Source organism: Parus major, chromosome 1A (assembly GCF_001522545.3).
Source record: "Parus major isolate Abel chromosome 1A, Parus_major1.1, whole genome shotgun sequence".
In the NCBI taxonomy this organism is placed as follows: Eukaryota; Metazoa; Chordata; class Aves; order Passeriformes; family Paridae; genus Parus; species Parus major.
The window spans coordinates 60931592-60949662 of record NC_031773.1 but is presented as its reverse complement, the minus strand read 5'-3'; the positions used below and the strand labels follow the sequence as shown (position 1 = coordinate 60949662).

Genomic DNA, 18071 nt, shown 5'->3' with positions numbered 1-18071 from the left:
CATGAATTGTTTCATGGGGTGATTTTCTGTTTCTCAACAACAATTTTAAAAGTGTGTGTTTTGGAAGCATAGCTCTACCTTGAAGAGCTCCTATGTAATTCAGACACTGAGTACAGAAGAACCTGCTGCTGCATCCAAAGCCCCCTGGGCAAAAGTGAGGGGGGGGATTCTGCGTTGCAGTGCCTGAAGGAAACCCACAGGAAAGACGGAGAGAGACTCTCGACAAGGGCCTGCAGTGACAGGACAAGGGAGAATGGCTTCACTCTGACAGAGAGCAGGGTTAGATTGAATATTGGGAAGAAATTCTTCCCTGTGAGGGTGGTGAGGCCCTGGCACAGGTTTCCCAGAGCAGCTGTGGCTGCCCCATCCCTTGAAGTGTTCCAGGCCAGGCTGGATGGGGCTCTGAGCAACCTGGGCTAGTGGAAGTTGTCCCTGCCCATTGCAGGGGAGTGGAACAATATGATCTTTAAAGTCCCTTCCAAGCCAAGCCTATGATTCTATGACTCCTAACATAGTCTTGGCTCAAAAGTCTAAATCAGAACGTTTGGGTAATTTGCCTCGGCCTGGGAAGATTCACAGTGACATTTAGTTGACAAGTGTGCAACCACAGGGTGAGGAGGGAGCAGTGGGAGGAAGAGAGGATATATCCTCTCTTATTTGCAGAAAACCTGAGTTCATCTTCTGAGAGTCTGAGGCTTGAACTGGAGGGAAAAGTTTATTTTCTGTCATGTACTTGTTCAAATATAGCTCAGCCAGAGATATTTTTATGCAGCATCACGTATAGCCTTGACAAATTGTTGCCTTTCAAGGTATAATGTACAGGAGCTCAGTTATGCCTGTTTACAGTGAAACTGGACACAAATTTCCTCAAGCTGGAACTGTACTGAGTCAAAAAAGCATAGCTGTGGATGATTATATCTTGGAAATGTCATTATAATTGTAATGCTAAATGGAATACTTTATTCTTTTTCAGTACCCCTGAATGGTTGTCTTTTGAATGGCACTGTTATTGGGGTAAGACACAAATTCCTTTTACTTGTTGAGATGGCAAGATGTTTAAATATATGAATGAGCTTTTGAAAGACACGCTCTTGTCAGAATATACACACACAGAATACAGGGCAGCTTTTTTTCCAGATAGAATCTCTGCAGGTGAGACCTTGGAGTAAGAGCAGTACCAGGGGCCTCAGCATATCTGTGTCCAGCTCCTGACTCTGACAGGATGTTCCTATATGACAATGAGCATCTCTGCAAAATAGGGACAGCAGTGTTTCCTTATCTTGAAGGATGCTTGAAAAGAGTGCTTAGAAACTGTGGTAATTGGGTTTTTGTAATGATTTGCAGACTACCAAACACATAGGAAACTCTCTATGATGGTTAATCTCCCAAGTGATCCTTGCCCACTTTGGGGAAGCAAAACTTTCCCATATTCTGATTAGAGGATAAGCCAGATTAAAGCAAGGATGGAGACTTCCTCCACCTGTGTGGAAGGAGAGGTATCCCTCCTTGGCTATTAGCAGGAACAGGAAAGCTGAGTTTCCTCCCTGTTTGACCTCTTTTCCCTTTCAAGATCCCTGCTGATATGCCCTGTGAGGAAATTTTTTCTCAACTACATATTTAATGGATAGATTAAGACATGTTTAACCCAGCCCATGATAGTGGAAATGATGGGAGTTAAGCATCTGATCTCATTTATGCCGAATTTATCTTTGGAGAGCTCTGTCAATTGTCCATTGTTTCCCTAAATCCACATTCTGGCAGCACCTCTGGTGTCAAAGAGCTCTAACTATTCTCACCATCCCTCAGGGAAACAGGTTCTTTTTAGTCATTTAACCTAACTTTAACCTACTCATTCCTGCTTTGTCTATGCGTGTCTTCCTTTTTCATTTATTCAGAAGTAAATTTACTCAAATCTCTTTATATTTTCATGGTGTGGCATAGAGAACCTTTCTCCATCTGTTTCTTTTGGTTTGGAATGTTTATTTTTTTGTAGTCCAAAGGCATAAGTTTATCAGTTTTTTAGAGCTAAAGCCATGTCATCCATCATTCTGTGTAGAGATGACTTCCCTATAGAATTAAATCCAAGGAAAAACTCCTGTTTTTCTTGTCAGAAAAGAAAAGCTTTCTTGTCGGAACACTGGTTTAAATGTGATAAATTCTGGAATAATCTACTTTCTCTTTAATCCCTCTACTTGTTTCTTCTATTGTATGTGGTCAGAAGTAGCTGATGTCCTACAAAGACAATATTTGTAGGGAATGTCTAGCAGGACAGTAATTAGCAGCTCTTGCTGCCTTCTCTTATATAGGATTATATATTCCATATATATATATAATTTATGTATTGCAAGCCAAAGCTCTTTCCAGTTGTGTGCTGTTCTGCCATGACCAACCAATTTTTTTCTCCTCCAACAAAATGTTCACCTGATGTGTCAAGCAGAGTACTTTTTCTCTCTTCAGGCATTTAAAAATATTTACAGATAACTTAAAATTAAACATAAACAAATTTTGAAACAAAATGTCATGTTGAAGGCAAAATGAGAAATGTCTGTGTTTTGAAAACTTCAAAATAAAATTTCAGCTTCTGCAAGATTGAAAAAATTTCCTAAAATTTCTTAAAATTACTTAATTATAAGTAAGTAATACTTACTACATAGTTAATTATCTTACTATAATTACTTAGCTATAACTTACTATAAGTTAATTAGCTGTGTGTCTGAAATATTTTCCTGGTGTCACTACAGCTTTGTCTCGTACTATTCTCTGCTTCAGTGACTGGTTCCAGAGTCCTGGTCAGGAAGGAAGATGTGGTGTCCACAGAAGTTTATACTTCCTGGATTTCAAACCCTTTATGTTGGGTCCTTTAAGAATAGGCTTCAAGTTTCATTTTATATCAAGGGAAAACTTTTCTACATTAACTCCTTCCCTGAATAGTTCCAAGTTTTGAGTCTTTTACTGCATTTCTGGTAATTTACTGTGTCCTTAATCCCTTTAAATTTTTGTCATGTATCTGGTTACCAATATTATATTCCAGTAATTTGGTGTATTGCATCCACTCTGCTGTTCTTAACAATGCTGTGGGTTTTAACTACAAGCTTCCAAGCAGGTGACTGTATTTACCAAAAGGATTATCTGTATCTCTCATCTGTTTTCTAAGGCTTTTACTGAGGGGTGTTTCTGAAGGTGATCTGAGCAGATTTGAGCTTTATGCAGATTATTTTTGTGGCACCGGGTTAGCAGATGTCAACATTTCATTCCAAGCTAGCCAAGAAAGCACAAGATAGGTGTGTTATATAAAGGGGAAAATCTGTATCAATCCCTTATTTTGTTCAGTTCTGTCATGCTAAGCAAATTTGGGATTGGGACAAGAGCTTCCCCCAAGAGTTCAAGGCACTTGAACTGTGTGTGAAGATTTCATTTCAACATATCTCTAGTAATCCCGCTGTTCCTGCCTCTCACAGTGATTGTTACAGGAATTCAACTTTATCTATTTTGTACTTAATTGCAATGTTAGAAATATTAGAAGATTCCATGAGGAGATCAGTGATATCCTGATAGAGTTGTGTAGACTCCTTCTTTCTGATATTAAAGCCTAGATCCACTGAGGCATTCTTTGCTAAACCATGTCATGTGGTCTGCACTAGAACTGTTGCTCTGGTGTCTGACTGCTTTTCAGTTTTGAGCTCAAACAAGAAATCTGGATAATTCAAACAAGAAATCATAGGATATTTGCTCTCCATCTGTTGTGGTGTAACCCCAGCCAGCAGCTATTTGCTCACTCCCCACCAGCAGGAGCAAGGAGAGAATGGGAAGGGTAAAAGTGAGAAAACTCCTGGGTTGGGATAAAGATGGTGAGAGTAAAAGCTGTGGAGGCAATACAAAACAAGGAATTTATTCACTGCTTTCCATGCTTAGGCAAGTTCAGCCTTTGCAGACAAGCAGAATGGTGACTTGGGAAGACAAATGCCATTACTCCAAAGATCCCCGCTTCCTCCTACTCCCCACTGTATATTCCAATCATGATGCCATAAGGTCTGGAATGTCCCTTTGGTCAGTTGGGGTCACCTGTCCCAGCTGTGTCTCCTCCCAACCTCCCATGCACCCCTGGTCTCCTCAGCAGCCTGGCAGTAGGAAAAGCAGAAAAGGCCTTGGCTCTGTGCAATCCCTGCTCAGCAATAATAACAACAACATTTCTATATTATCAATCCTGTGTGCAGCACAGATCCAAACCACAGCCCCATTCCAGCCACTGGGAAGGAAATTATCTGTACCCCAGCCAAAACCACACCCTCTCTCTCCAGCAGCAAATTTTTGAGTGTATCCCCATGCCTTCCTCCACTGAGGTTTTTTAACCCTCCTGATTAATGATAGTCACTACAAAAGGTTAAACCTGGAAAGCTGAGGAATCCCATGTTCAGGTCTCAAGCTGAGTTGTTAAAATACAGGGATTTCCCCCTTGGTATTTCCTCTTTTGTCATGTGTTATGTGGAGTGTCCTTTTTCTGGACCTCAGGAGAGTAATTATTGTTACTGGTTATAGCGGCCTGAGGACCTCTGTTGTCAAGGGGCACAGAATAAGAATAGTTACAATTCTGTGCTCAGAATATTTTTCCTTCAGAATATTGGCTCTGAACATAAATGCATTGCTTTTACACTGTTACTGTGGCCAGCTCCCTGTTCTAGCTCCATTTGTTTAAAGAACATTTAATAATTCTGAAAGGAATCTGAGGATATGCACAGTACCAAGTGAAACTGATGGTGGCATTCCATTAATATCTGAAGCAGAATTCAAACCTTTCATAATCTAGCAAAATTGCCTATGTACCTTATTTATTTACCTTTATTAACCTTATTAGTTTCTAGAAGTTTATGAAAATCTTGAGTAGGCTTCTCCCACTTTGTCCCTTCAGCCTTTGTGGTTTGTTATTTTGGGGTTGAAATGAAGGGCTTTGCACTTGGGAGGAAAGAAAGGGTTTGTCTTTAGAATTCCTTTCAGTGCAGGGTAACCAGTTACTGACTCCACATTATTTTTGTTTCTTAATGACTTGGCATTTTTTCTCTGCATTTAAAATGTCATTTTTGCTTGCTTTGAAAAGGTGATGGGATTGAGAAAACAAAGTGCTGGGGAAGAGCTCAGGGAATTTGAATTGTGCTCAGCCTGATTTGCTTGTAACTACAGAAAAATAGAGTTCTTCAATCAGTAATGCTGTTTGTTAGTTGTTTTTTTTTATTATTTTATTTGTCTTTTCTTAATTTTAAGCTTTCAGGTCTTTAGAGATTCTAAGCAATGTTGTTACAAAACAGTAACAAGCAATTTCTGCCCTTAATCTGTGTGTTGTGATGGCTCTAGAATAAAAACTTATTGCCAGATCAATTCATTACACTCAAAAAATGAACTCTTTGCAACCATGTAGTCAGAATAAAAAAAATCTTCTTTGTGACTTTCAAGGATCCTTTTCTTGCTTTCTAGATTTTTAGGCAACAAAGAAATACCAGTATCATTTCTCAGATTAAGGACTTCTAAAGGGCTTTCTTGAAAAGTAGCCTCATGCCATGTTGCTTGTTCTGGAGTTAAGAGATGAAAAAAATGGGGTCTCTGGAAACTTGGAAACATGGGTTTCTTGTTTCTCTAGCAAAGAATTACAGTGCAAGATTTAATGAAAGAGATTTAATCTGAAGTTACTTGTTTGTCTGGATTTTGCTGGGGAGATGGTCACTGACAAACTGGTTCTGATGTTTCAGCACGGGAGGCGCATGATGGTGGATCAGTGCACGACGTGTGACTGCTTCCAGTCAGCACCTCGGAAATACACTCTGAGATGTACCAAACTGAGCTGCCAGGCCTGCCCAGCGGTGAGTGGGAGCAGTCTGGGGGTCTGCTTAGGAATGTGTCTGATGAGAGTCATGTTCTTCTCTATACACACTATGTCTGGTACAGCTCTGGGGCCTTTGGCCTTTCTTCATGTTTTTCTGAGAAGTCTTGGCTGTGTCATCTTTCCATGAATTGGATGATATGCACCAAAATTGATCTAAATCATCAGCGTAGCAAAGATGGTACATGGTACTCAGCTCCACAGGCAGATTTTATTGTTTAGTTTAGCTCATTTACCCTTAGGGCAATATGAAGTTTGGCAAATCATTTGCAACAGGAACTGCTGAGTCCTTTTTCCTACAGTGTTATCTGTCCCTCCAGGGACTGGCAGCTCAGACACATCTCCATACTTCAGGCCTTTCCTATCACTCTACCAAACTGTCTAAAAGCTGGGCTCAGTAGCATCTGTTTGGTTCCCAGCCCATGCCTTTAGTGATTTGAAGTCCCCATCAGTTCCCACTGGTTTTTGAAGTCTTTGCTTCTGCTTTGGTGCCATCACCTGCAAGGAATGAGTTTGGCTGAGAAAGTCAAAGGGATATAGGGATAATATTCCATTTTTACTCCACTGACCAACAGTGTACCAGGACTGCATGATTAGCTCTGCTCAATTGTGTAGTTTTCTCTCTTAGCATCAAGACCTCGAGTAGAGGAGACCTAAGTGAGTTGCAGAGGCTGGTTTGATCTCCCTGTGTCCAAAGAGCACAGACCACCAGCTAAGTTTCGCAGAAAAAAGTCTTAAATGCCTCTTCCTCTTCTTTGTCCTTTCCCTGGATAGAGGATGGAGCCCAATGGGTCCAGCCAAAACCAGGGCCTGTGCAAGTGGTGTCCGTGGCACCCAAAATCCACATCTCTAATATGAGCATGTGGGATTCCTGGCTGATGTCCAGGAGAGGCATACACTGACAGGGTCCCTGCAACACACAGGGGCAGAGTTCTTGATGAGTCCAATCTCCCATCCTGAAGTAGAAGTGGTAACGACTGGAAATGTAGCTAAGTCTCTGTAGAGAGTAAGCTCTACCAATAAAAAAAAAAAGAGCAAGACTGCAGGCTCGAATTATTTTCTTCTACCCCTTTTTTTTGAAGAATTGTAAACAGTGTCCCAGCTGGCTTGTTGTGAGTAGAAAAATGATGATGTGACTTTCAGGGACAGGTCAGTGGTTAGGACATCCCAAGACTAGCCAGTTTCATGTGGAGAATGCAGCTCAGATAATTCATAACTGTTCCACTTGTCCACTGGGCCATCAAACTGGCCTTGACCCCTTTTATTTGGTGGTGTAGATGTAGCCTGTGACAAAAAGGACAATCTGGAATATTGTTTCTGTGTTCTAGACCCTAATATCACCCCTTCTGTGAGATTTGATTATAGACATAGGCTTCTGAAGGGAAAATAAATCGCCATTCTCCGTGCTGAACATCTTTCTCAAAATATAACTTCCACAAAATATTACCTGGCAGATCCATGAAAAAAACCCCAAACAGATACATTTGATATACTTGTGGCCAGAGATGTGTGCATGTGTATGTTCCCACACAAAGGCACACAAACATCCATTCTTGCTGCTCAATGCAAGGATCCAGCTGTAGAACTTAAAGGTAGAGGAGTCAATATAATATATAATAAAAAATAAGATGGGGAAACATTCCTCTCCTGATTCTTTCACCACCCACACATTTCCCAAACAGCTCCATTTCCCCACATGACCCAGACTAGATGGAAAACCCTGAAGTAAGGGCCATTTCCAGTTGGGCTTATTAAAGAGTGTGAACTTGTGTTTGTGGAGATGTGCAGCCACCCAAGGGAAGTTGCAGGTCTAGGACTATATATCCCTTCCTAGCCATTGTAATGAATTTGTGGAGCTTGAGGGGAAAAAAAATCAAGTAAGATACAGAATGTCTTCATCCCCCTAAGGCCAGTGGGATTCATACACTTCACAGGATCTTTCCTGTCTCAAAGCATTTGACTTCATGGTATACCCACATTAAAAGCAATTCCTTGCTAATGGATAAAATTTAACAGTACAAATGGGTTAAGAGTACCAAGTCTCTCAGGAGCACCTGCTTTCTCCTGGATGCTGAAGCTGTGTAAGGAAAAACGCTGGCAATTGAAGTGCAGCCAACTCCAGCAGATTCTGCTCAGGAGGGTTATTTTTTTGGTCATTTTATGACCTGCTTTAGGTGCTTATATTTTTGCTAGTAGGAAAGTTCATCTAAGTAACAATGAAGTACATTTTCCCCCAATGATTTAATAGTAACCACCCCTCCCTAAATTCTCTTTCTATAAAAAACATATGGATAACATGCATGCCTTCACTGAACCAAAAAGTGTTTGTTTTCCTAAAAATGTTTATCTCATCATAAGCAGCTGTTGGTTATCTGGAGCAGCTGGGGACGTTACTGTGGGACACTTCATGTGTCAGCTCAGTTCCTTTCTGCTTGGTTTGGTTTTTTCCTTTCCATTATCCACTCTATACCTTTCTGTCTCTCCACCTAGTGCTGCTCATTCCTCTATGTTCTGTCACGTTTTTTCCCTTCATGCCACATTTTTTTCCCTTCAGTCCTGTTTGTGGAGCTCCATTATTTTCCTTTTCTTTCCTTCCTTCTTTCTTTCTTTCTTTCTTTCTTTCTTTTTCCCTTTTATTATATTGTACCTTCTCTGATGCTGTTGTACTCTCTGGTACTATCAAGCCATTTTCTTTTTCTTTCCATACTCCAGATTTTCCAGCTTAGCCTTATTCTGCCCTTTCTCTGCCCAACACTTACTGGATATTTTGCCCTTTTCTCTCCAGTTTCAGCATTTCCAACTGCTTTTCCATGTTTCACTGTGAAGAATTAATTAGTTTTACTGAGTAGCATTTTTCTGGCTATGACTGTCTACTGAATCTTACTTTTTTTTTTTTAAAAAAAGTCTTACAATAAATATAGGATGCATGCTTCAAAAAAAATAAACCCAGCAAAATGTCCTTCACCTTCTAGAACTACAGAAGGCAGGAAATCCCTGGCTCTTGCTGTGGAAAATGTGTGCCGACTTCATGTAGCATCAGGCTGAAAGATGGAAGGGTTCAATATCTTCAGGTAAGTTTTAAGCACTCTTTTATTTATGAGTAAATGTAAATGTATCATCCACTTCTGTTGAACCCCAGGGAAGAACATTTTTCTTCCTTTTTGATTAGGTAGCATGGTGGTTTTTTGTATCTCAGAATAACTGATCAAGGAAAGTAATTAGTTTGTAAATGAAAAAATAGGAGACTTCATACTGCAGTGCAAAATTCTAGAGGGCCATTCTAGATTCAAGAATATTATCAAGGAACTTTAACTGGACTATGACCTCAAACAGGTATTTAGAGGAAATGAAAAGCCTATTTTAAATGTGAAATAGTTAAGTTGAAAATATGAATTTTGAGAAACTGCTCCAGCATAGAATCATAGAATGGGTTGGGATGGGATGGGATGGGATGGGATGGGATGGGATGGGATGGGATGGGATGGGATGGGATGGGATGGGATGGAAGGGACCTCAAACATCATCTTGTCCCAATGCCCTGGCATGGGCAGGCACACCTTCCAACAAAGCAGGTTGCTCAGAGCCACATCCAGCCTGGTCTTAATGCATGATATCTTCTTAAACAGGAGTGGATATTTTTCTGGTTAAACCCCATCCTCTGTCACAAGAGACAACATCTAAAATTTTCTTTTATTCCATTCCTGTGAAAAGTCTTAGGTGGGGAGGGTATGGGAAGAGCCACAAAGCTGGGAAGGGTTTGGAGCACCAGGAGGGGCTGAGGGAGCTGTGGGGGCTCAGCCTGGAGAAAAGGAGGCTCAGAGGGAACCTTCTGGCTCTGCACAACTCCCTGACAGGAGGGGACAGCTGCGGCAGGTCGGGCTCTGCTGCCAGGGAACAAGGGACAGGATGAGAGGAAACAGCCTTGAGTTACACCAGGGGATGTTTAGATTGGATATTAAATTTTTCCTTCATGGGAAGCATTGTCCAGCCTTGGCACAGGCTACCCAGGGCAGTAGTTGAGTCACCAGCCCTGGAGGGATTTTAAAAATGTGTGGATGTGGCTCTTAGAGATGCAGTTTTGTGGTGGACTTGGTTGGCAGTGGGAGGTTAATGGCTGGACTTGTTCGTAAGGTTTTATTCCAACCTAAATGATTTGGTGAGGATGGTGGTTTGGGTTTATATATATTTTCTAAAGAAGTTCCTCACTCACCCAAAAGGTAAATAATTGTATATATGTCTCTTTAAAAGACAGATCATAGGCTAGACTCCCAAATCTCTCACTTAGAGAAGTTTTTTTCCCCTAAGTTAATGGAAATTTCTTCCCTGACAAAAGCTGGAAAAGGTCAGGTTTGGGCAGAGCTGTGATCAATATGGCCATGGAATTTAACAGAAGATAATGACTTTTTTGATAAATGTCACCACCATGGTACTTTAATTGAGACATCAGCAAAGGAATATTCTGAAAACTTCCTGTCCCCTGTTGCTTCTGTGTAAAGCTAACACCCCTTCAATCTTTCCAGGCAAATACATCCCTTCAGGATGGCTGTGACAGTCACTCCTGTAGAGTAAATGAAAGAGGGGAATTTATCTGGGAAAGGAGAATTACTGGCTGTCCTCCATTTGATGCCAGAAGATGCTTGGCTGAAGGAGTAAGTAGTGAAATGGGGCCTGTTTCCAGGTTTCTTAATGGACTCATGTTTCTGGTACCTTCTGTGTGCTGGGGTGGGAAACCCCAACATTCTCCTAATACCTTTTCTAAACTGGATTTGAACTTTCTCTGAAACTCAGAAAGATGTAGGTTTTCTCTGTTTTAAAATATAAGCTGGCATTTTGTGGGACTGTGCTGACCATAATTCTGTTATGAATACGAGGCTGAATATTTGAAGTATCAAACATTTGCAAGTGGTGCTTCTAACAATGTTCTTGGCTTGGGATCCACAGCAAAAACTGTGTGGATAATGACACAAACTGAGAAGTATGCATATGAAATGCTAAGATAATTTGTCTCTGCTGTAACATGAGGTTAGGGAAAGGAGTTTTCACAGTGCTGTAGGAAGATCAAACTTCCACTATTGCAGTTGTTTAGCAGGATAAACCCTTTACAGAGTATTCACCCATCCTTCTTGTGATTTGTGGTTAATAGACACCGAGGAGCAGAGTGAGTGCGAGTGTAGCACATGGGGCCCTGATTTTGTTTATCTGTCAGGTTTTACACATCTTACAGGTGTTTATATCCACCTGTTCCCATTTTCTTGGGCATGGCAGGAAGCAGGGAACCTTTAATAAAGCTTGTGTCCAAACCACTCTGCTCATACACATGAAACAAATGGAGGATTTGTTATATATGATGTGGGAAAAAATAAAGCTTCTACAGGACATTTCTCACGTTGTGAAATTATAATACACAGTTTTGTTGCATAAACAAAGATTTAGAAAAAAAAATGCTGCATTGTATTACAGGCTTGGGGTTATTATCATATTCAATGATGTTAATGGAAAATCAGTGAAAAATGGTTTACTTTTTAAACAAAATTTCTCAAACTGCATTTATTCTTCTTCTGTCTCCCCCCAAAAGAAATATTTCAGCTATAAAATTAGTATTTTTCATCTTGTTGCAGATCAAAATTTTAGGGTTTTTAATTTAAAAAGCCTCCAAAATTAGCATGTAAGCTCAGGGGTTTAGTGTAACAGTGGCATCACCCTGCAGTGCAAAATATTTCTTCATTTTCTCTTTCACTATAGTTTTTCAATAATTTGCATATTACGTATATTTCTGAGTATTATTTGCTGGATGGTAGCAATGCAACAAGTAACATGAAGTTCTTTGGCCTTTAAAACTTCCTTGACAGATGTGATATTTCTCAAACAGATATAAGACTTGAATGTTACTGGTTTTATCCTTCTGGTTTCCAGGAATTTATTTGTACTTAATGTCTTTATTTTAGAAAGCTCCTAATAGAAGGTGACAGCGATATTTTCAGGTGTTGAACTTGCTAATAAGTCAATTACTTCCAATTAACTACCAGCAAATACCATCCTAAATTCAAAATCTTAAAATTAATCAAGATTATTAATGTAGATTTGTGATTTTGTATAATATAGAAATTCAGGGTTTGTTTTTTTGCCTAGTACCCTGATTTATACATCTTCTTTCAGCAGAAGTGTTATCACTTGTGTCAGAATTTGAATTTTCTGGGTTTTTTTTCATTTTAGGGCAGAATGGCAAAAATTGGCAACACTTGCTGTGACACATGTAAGTAAACAATCCAGAAACCTGAAAAAGTATGAAAAAGGCAGAGTGTGTAAGTACCTACATTTTCAATATTATGCAGTGTAATGAAACAGAGCTTAGCAATGTTGTTATAATAAACCATCAAAGAAGTCCACCCTCTGACTGGGATGCTGCTGTCATGTTTTGTCATCTAGAGCACGTGTTTTGACAGTATTCCCAAATGCTTAGAAAGAAATAGATACTCTCCACATTTTATGCAGATGTTAATTATGAATGTTTTATTTTATTGTTCATCTGGTAATAACAGGAACAGTCCTGCACATACAGCCTGACAAGTCACATAAACTGATACTACTGAATAAGTGAGGAAAACACTTCATGAATAATCTATCAATTTAAAATTAAATAATCAAAAAAGCCCAGCGCTGGTGGCAGTAATGTTTTTGATAACATATTAACCAGAAATAGTAGGGGAAAAGCATTCCTATGGAAGCCTGACTGCTTCTTAAATTTGGCAGTTTAGAAGCCAGTTCTGCAACTCTTAATTTCATGCATCTTTGTGTGGATAATCCAAATGTCAGTCAAGCTGTGAGAGTAGGATGGGTTTGCTTACATAAGGAAGGATTGCAGGGTTGGGTTCTCATTTCTAAAATGAATCTCTGAGGCATTTGTGAACAGGTAACCTCTCAGTTTTGAAAGTAAAAAATAATACTGTAGCTTATATAAAATTTAAAAAAAAAGATAACAAAGGATTCAAATTCTCTTTTAAGGTCAGACTATCAACATCTTGGCACTGTTATGTCTTTTAATTTTCTTATTTTTGCTATGCATGTGCTCATAAATAAAAGATGGCCAGCATAGCAGCCCATCACCACACTGGCACAGGAGCTGCTGCAATAATACCCCTGATGAAGGATGGTAACTCCTAGGGAGTTTGCAGCCTTTGCCTGTCTGGATAATCACTGAGCTCTGGCTTGAGAGACAGAAAGCTATTGAGAGACTGTCATCAAATGGATCAAACAGGTAATTTGGTTAGGGAAGGTTTAATCTACCAGGCTACAAGTAAGAAACACTCAAAATTATTTATTAACAAAAACAGATTTTGAGATTTAAAAGACAGGCTAGTGAGCAGGCTCTAGTAATTGTGAGTGCCAATCACTGTAATCAGGAGAAACTAATTCCAAATGAGCACAGATCAATGCATAGATTTATTTAACAAGTAATTTAAAAGCGACAGCTCCCTGCAGGGCAAAGGCAAATTGATCTAAGTGATGTACTGCATGCCTAAAACCTCCCATACTGAATGGATCTTCAAATCATTATTCCCAATGACGTTTTGCCTGGATGTAGCTCAGTTTCTCATGGACATATATTATAATATCTTCCAAGGTCTTGAGAGAGTCTGTCTTTTAGATGTCTCTGTGCCATAAAGAACTGGAGAAAAACTTGTTCCCTCAAGTCCAGGCTGATGCCTTTGGCTTAGCAATCGGTTGAGGAGCCAGCTTCCTTTTGAGAATTTTTTAGTGTGTCTGAGGGCACTGTTCCAGCTTTTAAGTTTGTGGGAACACACAAGTGAACAGGTCTTGTTTTCTCATGAGATTTTTGTGGTATTAGACACAGGACTTGATAATGGGCAAAGGATAGTCCTTATTTTTTCACTTAAGAAAGAAATTGTGTCTCTGTTTCTCACCTCTTTTCTCTGTTGATCTCAATCTCAAGTGTCTTGTTAAGTTACAAGCACTTGCCTTTGCAGAGGAGGCACAGTCAACAAAAAAAAGTAAATAACAGAGGTAAATTAACTAGAGAACAAGTTGATAAGTCAGGATCAAAAAGGGGATGAAGCTGTGTTGAGGCTCATGACTTTATTTTTGGTGCTTTTCAATTGTGTGAACAGCTGTCCTTCCAGGTGGACAGTTTCTGTAAATGAATGGTGAAATCATTAAAAGAGAAAGGGCATTTCCAGCCCTGGAACCAGAAACAAGCTGCTTTTTTTTTTTTTTTTTAATGAAATTTAAGGTTTTAGCAAAGCACAGAGTCAATTTGGTAACAACATTCTGATGGGAAATTGTATTTGCTGGTAGGAAGTTGGATACACTTCCTTTGTGTATGTAGTTAGTTGTGCAGTTGCCCTGCTGAATTCCTTCAGCTTTCTGAAATGTTTTTGTGTAGTACCTAAGAATCAGTCCCATATTCTGTTAAACATGGAAATCTCATTGGTTAGCTACAAATGAGTATGAGTAGGAGCCTGTCTTTTCACAGAGACCTAAAACTATAGTACTACGAAGACCAGCTGTTTGTGCACAAAATACCCACTGAAAAAACACATGGGCTACTTCACAAGTTTTTAAATGCAGACCAAAACATGCAAGAGTTCAGAAGAAAATATTCTGGTTTAATTTGTATTTGAGTATATTAATAATGAGGTTCTCTTTGAAAGTGGGGGAACAGAATCCCTGTTGGTTACCAGAGTTAACAGGAGAATTGTCTAGGACCAGGGAAGAGGTTGGTGTTAGATGGCCAAGGTGACTTTAAAACAAAGCAGTCAATTGAAAGGAAACATGAGGGAAACCCTCCCCTAGTGGAATTTCAGGGCTACAGTGTGAAATAGTCACACAACTCTACATTAATTACTTTAATGAGACACATCAGCTAGGGATTTTACCAGGAATAACATTTCACTGATGGCAATTTCAGGAGTAAAGGAAAGTGAGTTACAAAAAGCAATTGTCAGCAGTGTCAAACATTTTTTTTCTTTTTCTTTTTTTTTACTTGGTAGGTGTGGAGGTGGAATGTCATACAGTTAGCACCAGACTGCAGTATGGGAATATCAATGGATGTGTGGCTGAAAAGGAGGTGCCCATTTCTCATTGTGAGGTAAATAACAAAAATCAACCCCTCTCTGCCCCAAGACCTTCTTTTTCTCTTTCCCAGAAGGAAACCTTTTCCTTCACCATGATTTCACTTCAGTAAGTGGAGCATCAGTTTCTCATTGATTGACTTGGTGTTAAGCTCATTGGCACTTATTTCCTGAAGTAATTTGGTGATGCTGAATTTTCCCTAGTCAAACCAGCATGTAAAAAGGCACATGTGTTAGACACAAAGACTTCCTTCATCCCACTCTCTTGCTTCCATCAGAAATTAATGACTCTGAAGTAGCTCTGTTAGGAGTTTCTACATTACAAAAAAAGGAATTTTTATCTTCACATTTGTGAAACTGATTTTCAGCTCTGAGTCTGTAGTTAAGCACTGAGCATCTGCGTTGATTAGGGGAATTTAAATAGGTATTTAGATAAATGACACTTTAAACTACCTTTACACCTGAGTGCCAAGATTTGACTTGTGTGCCCTATAAGCTCTGGGATTCCTCTGTTAGCCTTAGCACCAAGCTGTTCTAAATGTCTTGTGTCTTCCATAATCAGATTAAAAGTCTAATTTCCAGCCCATTACTGCTTACACCTTATATGGCAACTTCCTTTTAAAACAGGAGCATAACTTCCCTTCTGGGTGTTTCCATCTCTGCTCTTACCAACATTGCCATGCCCAATACAAGGATTTTAATCAACCCTTGTGTGCAGTCCAAGTTATGGCATAACTAATAATTCTTAACCTCTTGTTCTGTCTACAAACTAAATGGTTCTTAGTCATAAAGTCGTGAGTATTGATGTTTCTCCTGCAGAAGAACAGATTTTATACTGGGAATAAATAGTAGTAAGTACATTTTTTCTAAAGTTCTCCCTGATAATGATAGGATATTTTAATTTAATTAGACTGGGAAATAAGAGCACAAAGCCACCAACGGAAATGGACTTCGACAGAGTGTTATGTGGGGCTACATGTTTTTACATCATGAAGGCTTATAGCTACAGGCACTGACAGCTTGGTCTAAAATAGTTAAGTGGCCAGACAAGCAGAAAAGAAAAAATAGCACTAGCAGGGCAACAGTGGGTGTGTGGGTTGCAGCATTTGGGCTAAAGCACTTTCTGAATGCATTATAACCACATTTGCTCAGAAGCCAACACCATAGCTCTGGATATTCCCTATGAGATTTTAAATTCTGGGCTTTTTTTTTTTTTTTTTGTGTGTGTGTGTGTGTGAGAGCAGTTTCTTCACCTCTCCTTTGCTTTGCTTATGTTCATAAGAAGTTACTCTTTGAGCAGCACCCCACAGTCTGAAGTCAGGCACCTGTTTCTGAGTTTATGTTTTACAGCAGAGCACAGAAGCTAGACAAATTCACCCATAGATTTCGAAGGAAAGAAACAGGATTCTGAGTGCAATGAGGCTGTGTTCAAACTCCAGCTTTCTTCTTTTTCCATTTAGGGCAAGTGCAGAAGCACCACCAGGTACTCTGCTCAGACAGGGCAGTGGGAAGACCAGTGCAGCTGCTGTACAGCCACTCAGACCACCACGGTGACGATCCCCCTGCGGTGTCCTAATGGGACCATGGTGCAGCACTACATCCCTTCTGCCTCGCTGTGTGAATGCCGTGCTCGCAAGTGCACACCATAAATATTGCCCAGAAGCCCAGTTGCTTAATCTGAAGCTTTATGATGGAGGAACTTAACAATGCAAGCCTCATTTTCTCTGTACGCTGCCTTATCCATTAGAATCCTGAATAATTGTATCAGCACAGCAAACAATAAAGCTTACCAGCACAACAGAACACAGTATGATTCATCTTGAGGTGGATTGTAGAAGGGAGATTCCCTTCATTTCAATGTGGAAATTAATCTATATTATTGAAAAAAACCCAAAAGGAAAACCCCAAATAAATCATGCTTGGAAGCAGTTGCTTATACTTAACATTTCCCAAATAATTTAGTATTGTCTGCAGAGACATTACACTTTCATTCCCCACTTCAGCCCTTAGTGACAGTCTATGGACTTGTAATTTTTTGCTCTTTTTCCTCCCATTTTTTTCAGGGAGTACAGTAATTATGGGATAAGGCTTCAGGATAAGAGTAGGATGTTCCTGGTACACAAGCAATACTGGTTGTGGCTCAGACAACCAAATGTATTTCTGTAGTACATATACATGTTTCTCCTGAAGCTGAATGAAAAAGAACTGTGTGTTGGGGACAGGCTGTGTAAATTCTGCTAGTCCTCAGGACTTGTGTACAGGGTTAAGGACAGCTCTTAATTCAGCCCTTGTCCAGACCAACTTGAGGAGAAAGCTCAGTGGTTATCTCCCTTATTTCCATGTGCCTGAACTTCACCTGTTGCATTTGTTGCAAAAATTGGAATTAATTTAGAGGCAGAATTTGCAGTGGCAGGTTTAATTTAATTACTGCTTCAAGGCATATATTTACAAGGATTTAAATTCTACTTTCTCTAATTGGGCCATGGAACACAAAAGATTCTCCAGAGTGTTTTTGGTCCTGGAGGAATCTTGTGTCACTGAAGCAGTTTCATTGGGAAATACTAATTTCTCAAAAATAGGAGAGAGGAAGGACTGTTATTTCCATGTGTATTTTTGAAAGACAAGAATTATTCAAGCTTCATGTTTAACTAAAAATTTTAAAATAATGAATGGCTTTATGACATGGTTAAATGGACCAATGCATCTCCTCATATGCATGGAAAGCTCCCTTTGGGAATGTCTTGGTTTAGGGCAAATCTGGGAGAAAACCTCCAAATGGACTCCCCCCAGAAAAGCAAATCTAATCAGCCCCTCCCCCCAACTGGTTCGGGAAAAGAGATTTCCTAGGAGAGAAGTGGAAAAAAACTGTTTAACAGAAATTGAATGATATTAAACAATAAAACCTCCCGCTGTTTGCTGGACAGGAAAAAGTCCTTTTCATGTGGTGTAGCTCAGCTTGCTCAGTCTCTCATCAGTCCCTCCGGTGCTGTTAAGTGCCAAGGCCCAGGCCCCAGTGGGCCACAGGCGTGAGCTCCCAGGATTTGGCTGGATTTTCAGTCCAGAGCAAGTTTGCACAAATCCAAGGGAAAAAAGAACCAGGGAACTCCTCTGCC

At 39.8% G+C, this 18071-nt stretch overlaps 1 protein-coding gene across 1 annotated transcript in view; it reads left to right on the top strand.

Moving 5' to 3' along the window:
* VWF (von Willebrand factor) overlaps positions 1-16761 on the top strand; it is a 127200-nt gene extending 110439 nt beyond the window's left edge. Inside the window, exons 46-52 of the mRNA XM_015628568.3 lie at positions 974-1014; positions 5739-5849; positions 8842-8940; positions 10390-10518; positions 12083-12122; positions 14878-14975; positions 16419-16761. Of these exons, the coding sequence (XP_015484054.1) occupies positions 974-1014; positions 5739-5849; positions 8842-8940; positions 10390-10518; positions 12083-12122; positions 14878-14975; positions 16419-16607 (707 nt within the window). The 3' untranslated portion in view covers positions 16608-16761. The remainder of the gene's footprint in view (positions 1-973; positions 1015-5738; positions 5850-8841; positions 8941-10389; positions 10519-12082; positions 12123-14877; positions 14976-16418) is intronic.
* Positions 16762-18071: the final 1310 nt, after the last annotated feature.